At 39.2% G+C, this 13733-nt stretch overlaps 1 protein-coding gene across 3 annotated transcripts in view; it reads right to left on the bottom strand.

Annotated features, from left to right (window-relative positions):
- Nucleotides 1-1071: 1071 nt before the first annotated feature.
- Lrrn1 (leucine rich repeat neuronal 1) overlaps nucleotides 1072-13733 on the bottom strand; it is a 39516-nt gene continuing 26854 nt past the window's right edge. For 2 of the 3 annotated variants that reach the window (XM_006236984.5, XM_017592833.3), the window contains one exon: nucleotides 1072-4306. In XM_006236984.5, the coding sequence (XP_006237046.1) occupies nucleotides 1900-4050 (2151 nt within the window). In that variant the 5' untranslated portion in view covers nucleotides 4051-4306 and the 3' untranslated portion in view covers nucleotides 1072-1899. Of the gene's footprint in view, nucleotides 4307-13733 lie in introns of those variants that run through there. The other variant, NM_001037363.1, reaches the window with a different exon arrangement.

Below are 13733 nucleotides of genomic sequence, written 5' to 3'. Positions count from 1 at the left end.
TGAAAGTCCTGTCCCTTTCTGCCTCCTCTGGACTTTCTGTTTGTTCTCTTGTCCTTTCTTCTTCTCATCTGGCACCTGTCTCCTCCTACTCATTCCTGATACAGCAGCGTCTCCACAGCAGCTGCTGCCTCCTGTGACACAGCTTTTCTTTCTTTCTCTGTCTAATCAATGCAGATGTTCACACGGGTCTTCTGTCATCTCTCTTTACTTTGTAATCTGCTCCTTCTAACACCCACAGGACACTGACAACCTAACTCCCCTGTTCTGAACGTCACAGACACATGTGCAGTCATGAAGCAGTCAATTGAGCTAAACTGTGGGTAATGTTTGGATGACAAATGCTGACCTTAGGAAATCACTCTGCCTTCTATCAACCATCTTCTCTAGAAGACATCTCCATAGCAGTTGATACCCCATAAGCACATAGACAGCTATTAAATGGGATATGGCAATAAATTTTTAGGACATTAGGGAACGTCAGACTGTAAAATAAATGAAAGACAGAGCGTGATAAAAAAATAAAATAAAGACAGAGTAGTTTAACCTGGGTTACAAGAGTATGTATTTTTTCTTTGTATGGACACCTGCCTGGGTTACAGTAGTGTGCACTTTTTCTTTGTATAAACACATTCTTGAATAGCCTTTATTGGTGGTATTGAAAATATAGAAATCCTGTTCATTAAAATGTATCCATTAACTTATCCTTGCCAGTGAATTTGTTTGTTGTCTGTGTGTGCAAGTATGCATACACTTGGGTGTGCATATCGTGAAGCATGTATTGCCGTGAGAGGACAGCTAAAGTCTGTCTTTTCCTCTGCCATGTGGGGTTTGCGGATAAAATTCAGGTCAGGTTTGGCAGTAGGCACCTTTCCTCACTGAGCCATCTCGCTGACCCAGGCTGTCTTAGTTAAGATGGATACTTCTTTTGTTAGAAAGTGAAAGGAAAAGATTCTAGTGCCTGACTGTAAAAGATAGCATGCACACATGGGCTTTGGTTGTCCTTTGCACTGGTGGGAATGATATTACCTAGGCAACTAGCAGGGACTAATAAATGATACATTATTGCAAGTGTTCTAAAAAATCAGAACAAACTAATTTATTATACTTCTGTCTTCATTATACACCAAGTTGGTGAGTTAAACACAACAAAATTATCTTTTCTTCTTTAAAAGTGTCTACTAAAGATAAAAAGAATATAGTAACAATTAACATGTAGTTCATTACATTAGAAAATCTGATATACATATTTCTATTGCCTGTTAGCTTGTTCTAAGCCTCTTTAACTATTAAAAAACAAAGAGGAAGGAAAAAGAAAGTTGTTGCTGAAAGGCAAACATTCAGTTCAGTTGATACAACATTACAGTACAGTCAACTAACATCTTTCAACAAAGTAGCAAATTTAGTCGTAGCTTGAGTCAAAAGTCTGTAGACCAGATTGCTACAAAAGATTTAATGCTGCTTCCAAACCATATGTTAGCTGTTGAGAGGACATGGTTCGGCTCTTCGGTTCTTCGTATTGATGGCTTCAGAAGAAAGGGGTCAAGCACAGGAGAGCCCCCACCTGTCATGAATCATTTTTATTGAACATTGTAGTTAAGACAGCATTACTGAGTTTAGCACATCAACTAAAATAAAATAATGATAATAATAATATAATAATAATCATAATAATGATAAGGATAAAAACCAAACACAAACTGGAAGCTGAGAGTCACTGCCAGCTGTGTCAAACCCTTGCGATACGCTATACTAAAAAAACTTTGAAATATCCATCCATCCTCTCCACTCTGCCACAACTAGCAAAGTCAAAAGTACAAAAGTCTTCACCTTGTTACTTTTGCAGAATAAAGCAAAAATGTCTTTGTGCTCCTTACTACCAGAAGCAAGATACCCACTGAGTTACCACATGTAATAGCTTCTGGATGTGTCCACCTGGGTTGGCTTGGTGTCAGCTGAGCCATCTTTGTCCTTGTCACTGTCACCTTCCCAGAGGTTAATGAGTGGGGGGTACAGCTCATTCAGTGGGATGGATGAGGTTTTTTGCATATACTTTTTAAGGGAATGGTGGTAATTTTTCCTCTTAAACCTTTTTGCAATGTAAATAGCAATGGATGCTAGACTGATGACTGCAAACATGGACCCCATCACTGCAGCAAGGGCTGTGCTGGTTTCGTGATCTGAGATGTCCAGGGCGAAGGCAGCGGTTTTGGTTGTGACATTGACGCATGACTTTTGAGTCTGCTGGTGGATGTTGGACACCGTGAGACACACTTCATAGTCAGTAGAAGGCTGCAGATGTGTTAGGTTATACTCGTGAACATCTACTGGCACCCTGGCTGTGTATGTTATATGAGGGTTGTCGATCTTCATAGTGGCGGATGACCATTTTAAGTTTGATGTCATGACATTAGAATTGACTTTCCAGGATACTAAAATTGAATGAGATTCTGTCTGCTTGACGTATATTTTCAGCACCTGGGCACCATCTAGAAGGGTTCCATTAACCTTGATTGTGGCCACTCGAGTGTCTGCTCCTTGGACATTCTGGGCAACACATGTGTACCTTCCTGAGTCTTCAATCTGTATATTTGCTATCTCCAAGGTGCCCTCACTACTCAGCTTGTATTTATCTGAAAGGGTTTCCACAGTTATCTTATTTCCAATGGGAGTGACCCAGTAAATTTCTGGTTCTGGCTCAGCCATGGCCCGACAGTCTAGGAAGAGTGTTGTGCCAATGTCCATGTTTAAATGATTTGGGAATGTGTCATGTGATATCATTGGGAGACACTGCTCACTTGAGTCTTGGATTAATACCTCCTTTACCTGCTGCCCTCTATACTCAGGTGGCATGGCGCAGAACATGGAGAGGGGCTCCATGAAGCGAATGTTGGTTTTGTTGGAGTTAATCCAGTGGATGACACAGTCACACCTCAGGGGATTGCTGTGGATGCTGATCTCTCGCAGATTGGGAAGAGATTCCACTGTTTTTTGGTACACAGCATTCAAGGCGTTGTTGTTCAACATTAAGCTTTCTAGAGCCGGGACACTCCGGAAAGCTAAACGGTGGATGTATGACAGTTTGGGGTTATTGGTTGCTTCGAGCTTCGTCAATTCTGGCAAGTTATCCAGGGCATAGCGGTCCACTGAGACCAGCTCTCCCATGTTGTTGATTCCTAGTTCTTTCAACCGAAGCATGTTTTTAAAGTCCCCTTCTTGGATTTTGTGAATGGGATTCTTATTGAGGTCTAAGAATTTCAAATTTGGAACTTTCTGCAGGGCAAGTTGAGGGACTTTGATCAGTTTGTTGTCATAGAAAGACAGGCTCTCGAGGCTATCCAAGCCTACCAAGGCGTTTCCAGGAATATCAGTGAGGTACATTCCTGCTAAAACTAGGCTTCTCAGGTTGGAGAGTGGTCTGAAGTTCATGTCCAAGATTCCAATCACCGGGTTTTCCCCAATCATGAGAATTTCCAGGTTGGGTGTGGAATCAAACCAGCGGCTATCGATCACTTTCAATTTATTGGAGTTCAGGTGCAGCCTTAAGAGATTTTTCAATCCTGAAAAGGCGTTGGCAGAGATTGAACTGATCTGGTTATGGTTGATGTAGAGTTCTTGAAGGTTGCTGAGGTCCTGAAGACAGTAATCCGTCATCTCTGAAATCTGATTTTCCTCTAGATGCAGGGTGGTGAGCTGGGTCAAGTTTGCCAGCCCTACCTCTTTGATGTTTGTAAAGTTGTTCTGGGAGAAATCCAGCTCAGTCAAGTTGAAAAGCTGCTGCAACTCGTCCACGGTCTTGGCGATGTTATTGCTCTGTAAGAGAAGCACTTGTGTGTCACTAGAGAGGTTGCCAGGGATCCTTGTTAGGCGGAGGTCATTACAATCAACAGTGGTGGCTTCTCTGTATGTGGACTGTGGGGTAAACCAAGGACGAATTTCACAAACACAAAGCTGGGGGCACTCACTATTCAATATGGAAGACTCAGTTAATGAAGGTATCAGCAAACCCAGCACCATCCAGCAAGCTGCTTTCCCAGGGCTCAATCTGGCCATGGTGGCTTGCCAACCACACCCAGTTCCTGACCAAGATCTGAACACTATTCAGTGGTAAGCAGAACAGCAAGCAGATAGTGTAAACATTCAAGTGAGTCTCATTTGAACAGAATCCCAGAGTCCGAAGACAGGGTTTTCGGAACTTCCCAAGAGGCGCGAAGCAATCTGAAGTCCTTGAACCGTGTCACTTAATTCCAGGCATGTGCACAGGTCCTTGCGGGAGTTACTTCGGCCAAATCAAAGTCTGGAGACGTGTCTGAAAATTAGATCAGGGGAGATGTTATGCTTATTCTGTAGATGGTCTTTTGTTTACTACAAGGATATAGGCACTCGCATAGCTGAAGAAATGTGTTCAGAATGCTTTCAGAGTATCCAAGCAGACTCTCAGCCTTAGGATGCTCTTGTTATGCACTGCACTAGCTAGAGCTCCTTTCCCTTGATAATCAGAACTGCACATACTTCAGAATAGGCCTTAAACACACACTCATTCTCGGAGTACCCAGGAAAACCTAAAGATACCACTTATTCAAAAACGAAGATTATTTTAGAAAGTGCATGTTTATGCTTCTAAAAAAGATGAACAGTCACTTTTAGTAAAACCCAAACATGGATGGTAGTTTATGAAAGACTCTGTGCATCTGAAATTATCTATGATATTTCCATTAATATCACACTTGTTTTCAGACATACTTTCCTCTCCAAATGCTACAGTCTGTAGACATGTTTGGCAAGAGTGTTCCAAGCTTAAATACTTATATGTAAGAAATTATTTTAGCAAAGCTATGGAGGAAAAATAGCAACTATATTCTATTATATTCCCCCATATTCTAATAGCCATCTGATCTTGGCTGGGTAAAGCAGTGAGTACTCTGTCTCGCTACAAATTTTTATAAACACACAAATAATTCAAGATGTACATGTGAAAATATGTTTCAGGCAAGAAACAGTTGTATGGAAGAACACTAGCCTACGTGAGTGAAACTCTAACTTCAATCCCTAGCACTGAAAATGTGTATGTGTGTGTATATATGTAATATATATATGTATTATGTATATGTTTTAATTAACTACTTGGAATATCACTGGCTACTTAACAGCCACAGGCCACGGATATGTTATATCATCTCTCAATTTATCCAAGTTACAAAATAGGGTTGCTCATAAAGGACTCTTACATTATTATTGAAGAATTGGATCTGTTACAAAACAAAAACTAGAAATCTATATAAAACTCTGTGCAGTATTTGGTACATATTAAATGCCCGTAAAAGTTGTATTTGTCATGTATTGTCATGTTATTGTGATTCTACACATGTGGTCTTAGCTGAATAGTAGTTTCTCAGAGGACAAACGCTATTGTTGATATATACAAATACTGATAACTATTGACTTAAGTATGGATTTTAACAAGATACCAGGTAGAAAGAGTCTGTGTCTTGCTAGTTTATATAATACCAGTGGTTACTGGTTCTAGTGTTATGAATTCGAACAAGCTACAAAATAGTCACTATATAACTAACTGACAGCAATTTTGCTTTCTTAAGAACAGGCTGGCCACTTCTTAATTATACTAAGTATAGTTATATGTTTCTGTATATTTTTCTGTTATAATGCACTTCAGCTTTGAGTACTGAAGAACTTTGGTTGTAGGATCACATCCAAAAATCTTCTAAGTCTCTATGATCTTGCCAGAATGAAGAGTTGCCCTAGAGTACAGTATGATCTGGTTGGAATACAGACAGGCCCTTAGTACACACCTTTAATCCCTAACAATGAAGGTAAGGTTCCTTTGTAGAACAAAGCAGTCATGTTTGAAAATGATGTCTAATTGAGGGGCAGACAAAGTGACAAATCAGAGCAATATTTGACAAAATGAGTCAGAGATAAAATATGCCAAACTTTCACGAGAACAGCACAGGTAAGAGAAACTATTTAAGAGCAGTGAGTGAGAGAAAAGGTGGTGTGTGGTGTGTTTATGAGTGAATGTGGTGAATGTGTGTGTGTGTGTGTGTGTGTGTGTGTGTGTGTGTGTGTGTGTGTGTGTGTGTGTGGTGAGTTTTATTGGACAGTCTTACAGAGACAGGTTACAAAGAAAAAATGCTAGACACAGGTGAAGGAGCCAGAGAATGAGAAGGAGCCAGAAAATTAGAGCATATTGCCAAAGATAGTGTGAGGCCAGGCAGATCAATTCAGTCAGAAGTTAAGAAAAGCCAGATTTATTCAGTCAGCTTGGAAGATTAAATTGTATGGAGGCTGGAAGCTTCTAGGCCTAGGCCTAGGCCTAGTTAAAACAGAGAAAGAAACAATCTGGGCTCCAACCAGTATCCACACAGCTTGTGTATAACTCTCATCTCTTCACTTCATCTGAGGAAATAAAAGCAACATTTACATTTGATGACTGATGTTTTCTAGAGAAAAATTAAGAAGGAAGTATTCAACTCCAGAGTTCAGAAGCGCAGCGAGCCTAAGCCCTCACTTCATGTGGTACCCTGTGTTGTGTTTTTACATGTCTGTAAAGCATGTGCTTGAACTCTAGCAAAAACCATAAGAATACTTACTAATAGGCACTACAAACATTTCAGTACAAAAATTTTAAAAAGGCCTAAAACTTACTGTTGTTTTATTAACCATGTAAATCTTATCACTAGTCTCACAAGAGGGTATCATGACATTCAGATTGTGACAAGTCCGAGGTGAAATTAATTTGTGTGGCTTTGATGCTTGCTGGTCTGTGGGGAAAGCACATTTAGCATTGGTCTCTCGTTCACCTGCAAATCTGGTTACTTTGCCATTTATTATTTGAAACTTTTCAATAGTAATAAACTACCTGATTTGGATGTTTATCAGTAAATCCCATAGAATGCAAACGTGCAGAATAATATTTTTCAAATATAAACTCGACAAGTTCATCCTCTGCTTGTTTCTGTTAGGATCAGTGGCTCTTAACCTTCTTAATGATGTGACCTCTAATACAGTTCCTTATGTTGTGGTGAACCCCTAACCATAAAAATACTTTGTTGCTACATCATAACTGTAATTTTGCTACATGATGAATTATAATGATAGTATCTGATGGACAGGATATCTGATATGCGATGCCCAAAGGAGTTGTGACTCTCAGGTTGAGAAATACTGATTTAGATCAATTCCACAAGTTCAAGGGCATTATAAACTTTACAAAAGATCTGGCAGAGTTTTTCCTCAATCTTAATTCACATTAGGGAGGCAAATGTACAAACCTATCTTTCAGAACTCTTGGATGGAATTACAGCAAACTTTTATTTTTTGATTGAATTTAAAGAAAGATGTTAGAAAGCAAAATATGCATTAAAATTATTTTAGAAACTCTACAAATAGTGTATTACTACTGAAAAGAACGATAATGGGTCTATAGTCTCACTGGTGTTATGAAAACACATCATTTAGTTTTAATTACAGCATAAGAATTATATTGAAGAGTTCATATTTGTCTTTGTGCATACATAGCCTCAACCAATTGAACAGCCATGAACCTCAGAAACCAGAAGTTCAGATTTCATATGAACTATGTTGCCCAACTCTGAATATGGCTCTTTCGGGAATGCACAATGAAACTTCTAAGATACAAAGGAACAAAAGATGAAGACATATAGAACAATGGGGCATTGAACCCAGAAATAAAAACAATCTCTGACAAGGACTGCACAATGGGAAAAGAACAGTTCTTTTGACGGAAAACACCGGCTGAACTGGATATCCATGTGGAAAGAATAAGGCAGTGACCTTAGCTTACATCGTCTTAAAAAAAAACCTCAGATTACGTTGAGGGCCTAAGTGTAGCATACAAAATAATAAAATTCTAAGAAGAAAGCATAGAGGGAAATTCCCGTGTTGGGTTTCACAGTTATTTGTTGCATATGACACCAAAAGCTTTGGGACGAAAGCAAAAATAGACAAGTAGGATGGTTTCACAGTTACAGCCTTCTGTGCATGAAATAAATCAACAAAATATAACGGCAGCCTAAAATTTGTGAGAAAATAATTTGAAGTCATTTATTGGGAAAAGGGATTAAAAAAAAACAGTATTAGTAAGTCCAGCAATAGAACAATAGCTGTAAAAACAAACAAACAAACAAACAAACACCATAACCTAACTAGAGGACTAAAACACACAGTTTGAACGGTCACTGTCAGAAAGTAGAAAATAGGATGTGGTGGCAAAGACATAAAAATTGAAACCTTTATGTATTGGTGAGACTGTACAATAGTGTGGCTATTATAGAAAACAATATAGGATGTCCTCAAAAAATTATAAAAACAATATGAAATTCTCAAGAATTAAAAATATATGTATTGAAAAAACTATATTATTATGTGATCCAGCAATTCTTCTTATATTTATGGACACAAAGTAATCAAAGGCGAGGTATCAATGTGCAATTTGCCTACCCATTGTTCACCGCAAAATTGTTTGTAAGAGTCAGGAGTTGGTGGTAATCTAGGTCAATCAACAAGGCTATTGGATAAAGAAAATGTGGAGCAAACGACTGACTCTCAGCGTCCATGGGTTTCACATCACGAACTCAATCAACATTGGCTGGAAAGAAGTCAGGAAAAAGCGTGACTATATTGAGTAACGACAGATGCTTAACATTCGTTACATAGAATTATGTATCATTTGCATAAAATTCAAGTGACTTGAGTGTTATAAGTATTACACAAATGTTTTAAAATAACCCTCACAGGAAAGCATGTACAACATTATAGGCAAACACTCCATTATTTTATGTTAGGCATTTTAATACGCGTATATCTTGGTATGTGGAGTGCTGGGTCATCCTCTGACGCAATCTACTAAAGATGGGGGATTAACATACAGGTAATAAGTCATTGGTTTTTTTTTTTTTTTCTGTAAACTTGACACAAGTTAGAGTAATTTGTGAAGAATCCTTAATTGAGAAGATGGCTCCAACAGACTGGGCTATAGATAAGTCTGTAGAAGCATTTTCTTGATTAATAATTGATGTGGGACAGCCACATGAGCAGTGCAATTCCTGGGCAGATGGTTCTCAGAGTATAAGAAATGTTGTTGAGCATAGTCGTGGGGAGTAAGAGAGTAAACAACACTCTCCATGGACTGTGACCAGGATATATAGGCCAAATATACCCTTTCTTTTAGAAAGCAAGTTAGGAGGGTCACTACAAAGCCAGATATATGGTATAATATGGATGAATCTTGGTGACATTGACAAACCAGTCACAAATACAGTATGATTCCACTCTGAAGAAGTATCTAGTGTTGTTAAAATCATAGAACTAGAAAGCAGAACGATAACACCAAGGACCAGGTTAATGGATTAGTGTCTAAGTGACAGTTTCCGTTACAGATGCTGACCAGTCTTAAGATACTGAGTTCAACTGAACTTGGAAATGGGGTAGAGTAAATTGAATGCTGTAAAAATGACAGTAAGTGCATTTAATTTAGGCTAACTTTTATCACATATATGAATTATCTATTTTAAACTCCGTAAAAATAAAAATGGCTGGTGCAGATTAGTTAAAAACATAAATACAAAACAAAAAAGCAGCTTTATTCTAGGACTGGCTGGCTAAATTTGTCAGATGTGAGAAGAAAATGTTCTGCTAATTATGAGAATAATGTTCCACAAACAAAATCTGGCAGTTTCAAGAAACAATCCCTTAAAGAACAAACTGTGGCCTTAAAGACTTAAAGTTGGCAAGGGACACATTTCAATAGAGGTCTTTAAAACAATTAGATGATTACATTTGATGCTCTTTTCTCTCAATGAGATATGTTTGGGACACGTTGCTCTGAATATAAAACCCCAAGGGAGATGAAGTGCATGGAATCACCATGATAGAAAGGATCCAACTCTCACCTGCCCTATCTGTTTTAGTTTGGATGTGGAGCAAAATGATAATATGTGGTGGGATGTAATGCTTAATGTATACATTAAGTTCATATGGATTTGAGAAAAAAGAAATACACATTTGCCATAGAATTGTGACCACAAATATCTCTATTGATTCAGGAAAAGCTAAGCAAACAAAGACTGTGGGAATGTAGAAAGAATTTTCTTTGGGAAGGTCAATTGATCCAGACACTGACTTCTCCATTTTATAGATGTACTGCCTGATGCAAAATACTTGAATTCTTTTTTTTAAATCCCTGTTCTTAGTTAAAATTAAGGCCATTTGTATATTCCACATACATGAAAATTATTTTAAGTAAGTAAAGTAACCTATGAAGAAATATTTAGCCTAAGGTCTAAGAAACAGCGCCGCTCATGGTGGGCTCTCAAAACTTACTTGAATCTGGCATTTCATTGAGTCGTTTCATCCCATTCTCAGCTCATGAGTGGGTAGTAAAGAATCAGCAAAGCTTGTAAGGCCCTGGGCCATGAGGGGTAGCGGGGAGCATCCATACAACAATAATTTATCACTTCTGTTTTCAACTAGTGTTAACTAGAATCTATAGCTAGAAAGCTACAGACCAAATACTGCACCAGACCTAAATGAATGCCTTGTGTGTGCAAACAAATAAAGTACCCATGGAAAGCTAAGAATGCAGCTTAGTGTAAAAGTGATTGTATCGTGTATGTAGTACATCCAAGAGTGATCCCTCCCCCTCCCCCAAACAAACAAACTGTAAATTCAAATCTTTTGGACCTCCGACTTGGAATTATTAGTAACCCTGGGCACTCTAGTTACAACAATGGAAAACTAAATTTGATCCCCAAATGAAGACAGAATGGCAAAGGACATCTGCTTTCATATGCACTCTTTCTCTGATGGACAGATTGTTACAATATAGCTGTGGCAGGCTGGCGAGATGATTCTTCAATTAAAAGCTCCTTGTTGTTCTTCCAGACAACCCTGGTTTATTTCCCAGCACCAACATGGCAGCTCACAATGGCCTATAACTCTAGTGCTAGAGATTGCTGGCGATGTTTGTGACAACTTGACACAGTCATCTAAAGGAAGGCAACCTCAACTGAGAAAATGCATGCAAAACATTGGGCTGTAGACAAGCAATCATGTAGAGCATTATCTTAGTAAGTTATTGATGTGGGAGGGTCCAGCCCATTATGGGTATGGCCATCCCTGAGCTGGTGGTCCAGAGTTCTATAAGAAAGTAGGTTGAGCAAGCCACGAGGAATAAGGCACCCCTCCATGGCCTTCCATCAACTCCTATGTCCAGTTCCTCCACTGCTTGAGTTTCTGCCATGAATTCCCTCTTGATAGAAATGAAAGCAAAATAAAGCCTTTCCTCCTTTACTTGCATTTGGTCATGATGTTTCATCACAGCAATAGTAACCCCGAGAAACTTTCATAGGCACTAGGCATGGACATGTCATGAGTACATATATGCAGGAAAAATGCTCATACACATAAAAATTAAAGTTAAACATCATTTGGCATTCGCAAGACGGCACATCTGGACCACTGCACTGTGACCTTTACATTTTCTCTTAAGAAAAAACTTCAGTAATGCTGAAGTGTGATTTTTGTCCAGATTCAAGGTTTACTCTAGCCATATAGGGTTAAAGATAGTTATATCAATACAAATTTTCCCAGTAGCCCCGCCCACATGGAAGTGGCCATAACTCGATATTATGAAGTCAGCCCTGTGGAATGACCTTCCAGAAGGGCGCGTCCTGGACCTGAAGTCTATGCTGACTTCTGCTGTGCACACAAGTGCTTGCTTGCTGTTAACCCTCTCAAGGCCTTTAAGCTTTTGAACCAACGGGAACCTCTCTTTAGAATTAGAAGTGTGGCTTTGAGAAAGGCTTGGTTTTCAATTCAGCCCTGTGACCTTGGGCCAATTATTAGAACTTCCTAAGTCTCGGTTTCTTTTCCTCTTTAAAAACGAAAATCATAAAATCTATTTTGCAAGCATAGTGAGAACTGAGAGAGCAGATGTAACACTTTTGACAGAAAGCCTGGCACATAGCACACAAATGCCCAATAGATGCTAGATGTTATATTTACAGGTTTGTTGCCTCATATTGAATATAAATCTTTCTTTTTGACATTGAGGACAGAAGGAATCAGTGAGTGGGTGAACCAGCAGATGATGCCCATTGATGTTTGGAACCTAATGTGGATGGATACAGCAGATGGAGCCAAGAAAGAGATGATAGCAAACTGCTTGTGGGGGATTCACCTTATTTCCCTTCTAAAGGAAAGGGGCCTGGCAAGTGCATCTGAACAGCTAATACACGTAGGCTAGACATTCATTTTTCGGACTTTTTATTTCATCTTTGACCCTTTCTCACTCTTAGGTTTCTTTGTCTAGCCATTTTTCATAGTAATATTCCTGGTTCAGACATTGTCCAAGGTGGACCACTCTGTCCTGTTAAAAGTGATCACAGATGTTAAATCCAAACAGGAGGAAAAGATCTGTCTCTACAGTGCGCTAGCAAACAACAAAGCCTATCCCATCACAGGGGCTGAAGGGAGCTTGCAGGGACTCCTTTGCATAGAGAACTCTCCTGAGAGTCCACATTATTCATCAGCTAGCAATGCAGCAGTATGCCTGAGTGGGCTAAACAGCACAGTGAAATGCCTGCCAGAGAAAGGGTTCATTTTGTCGTCACCACAAACTTCATAGCTGACCTTCAACAACTCATATAACCAAGGAGAGAATAGAAGTCCTCCTCACTTCCCAGGCCAGAAGGAGCCTCAGGATCCATTGGATCTACCTATTCTTCTGAAGCCCTGGAAAATTACACTCGCAGCTATTTTCAAGAGAAACAATTGTTCCTTTATCCTTCTGCCCTCTTTTCCCTTCTTGTTACTAAATTATGATGGAGACACAGAATTTAATATTCCAGTGTTCTCCAATTTAGAATTTCTTGGCTCTCCAGGGTCAGGAACGTTAAGGTTGGTGGGTCTAACATAGTAGAAAACAGTGCATGAGAGAGTAAGCCAATCCAACACATTTCAGCTGTGCAAGTTGCACAGCGTCAGCTCTCTGAGGACTTTTGTAGCATGTAGGCATGTTGAAACATCTGAGTTATAGACCAACATGACCACTAATACTGCTGAGTTACGGGGAAAACTTGATAGCTAAATGATTAGATAGCAATGCCTGGATATTATCTGCAAAGACTGCATGTGTGAAAACCCACAATTATAAACATTAAGGTGTGACGCTTTGCTATGAGGAAAACTTCATTAGATTTTCTTTTTAAAGACACTTTGCCCCATTTTTCCTTTTTGTTTTATTGGAGGGGGAAGGTCCTATTTAAAAGGTATGCAGATATAACTGTAGATATTCCCTAGGTGATCAAAATGACCCAGTTATTTGGTAGAGAGACAAAGCAAATCCCAAATGCCTCAATTCAGCATTTCCAAAGCTCTCATTAAATATCCGTGGTCATTTCTTTCTGGCAAAGCAAAATATAATTGTTTTTCCCCACATTTTATTTTTTTATGCTGCAATTATTATTTAATGAACTCCAAAGTTCTCTGGTGGGTGAGTGGTATAAATACACCAGTGTGCAGAGAGGATGGGCACAAGTGATCTTTTGATTCTCTGTCTCTCTCCTTCTTCTTTCAGGCCAGGGCAAATTCATCACCCTGCAGGTGCAGCCTCAGCCACCGTCTCTGGGAAAAGCTCAAAGGCGCAGCTGGTCTCCAAGCTAAGCATAAAAGCTGGGGTCACAATTCATTCAGCT

Source organism: Rattus norvegicus, chromosome 4, assembly GCF_036323735.1.
Source record: "Rattus norvegicus strain BN/NHsdMcwi chromosome 4, GRCr8, whole genome shotgun sequence".
Lineage (NCBI taxonomy): Eukaryota > Metazoa > Chordata > Mammalia > Rodentia > Muridae > Rattus > Rattus norvegicus.
Note: the sequence above shows the minus strand (reverse complement) of the source record. Positions and strands in the feature narration are given on the sequence as shown.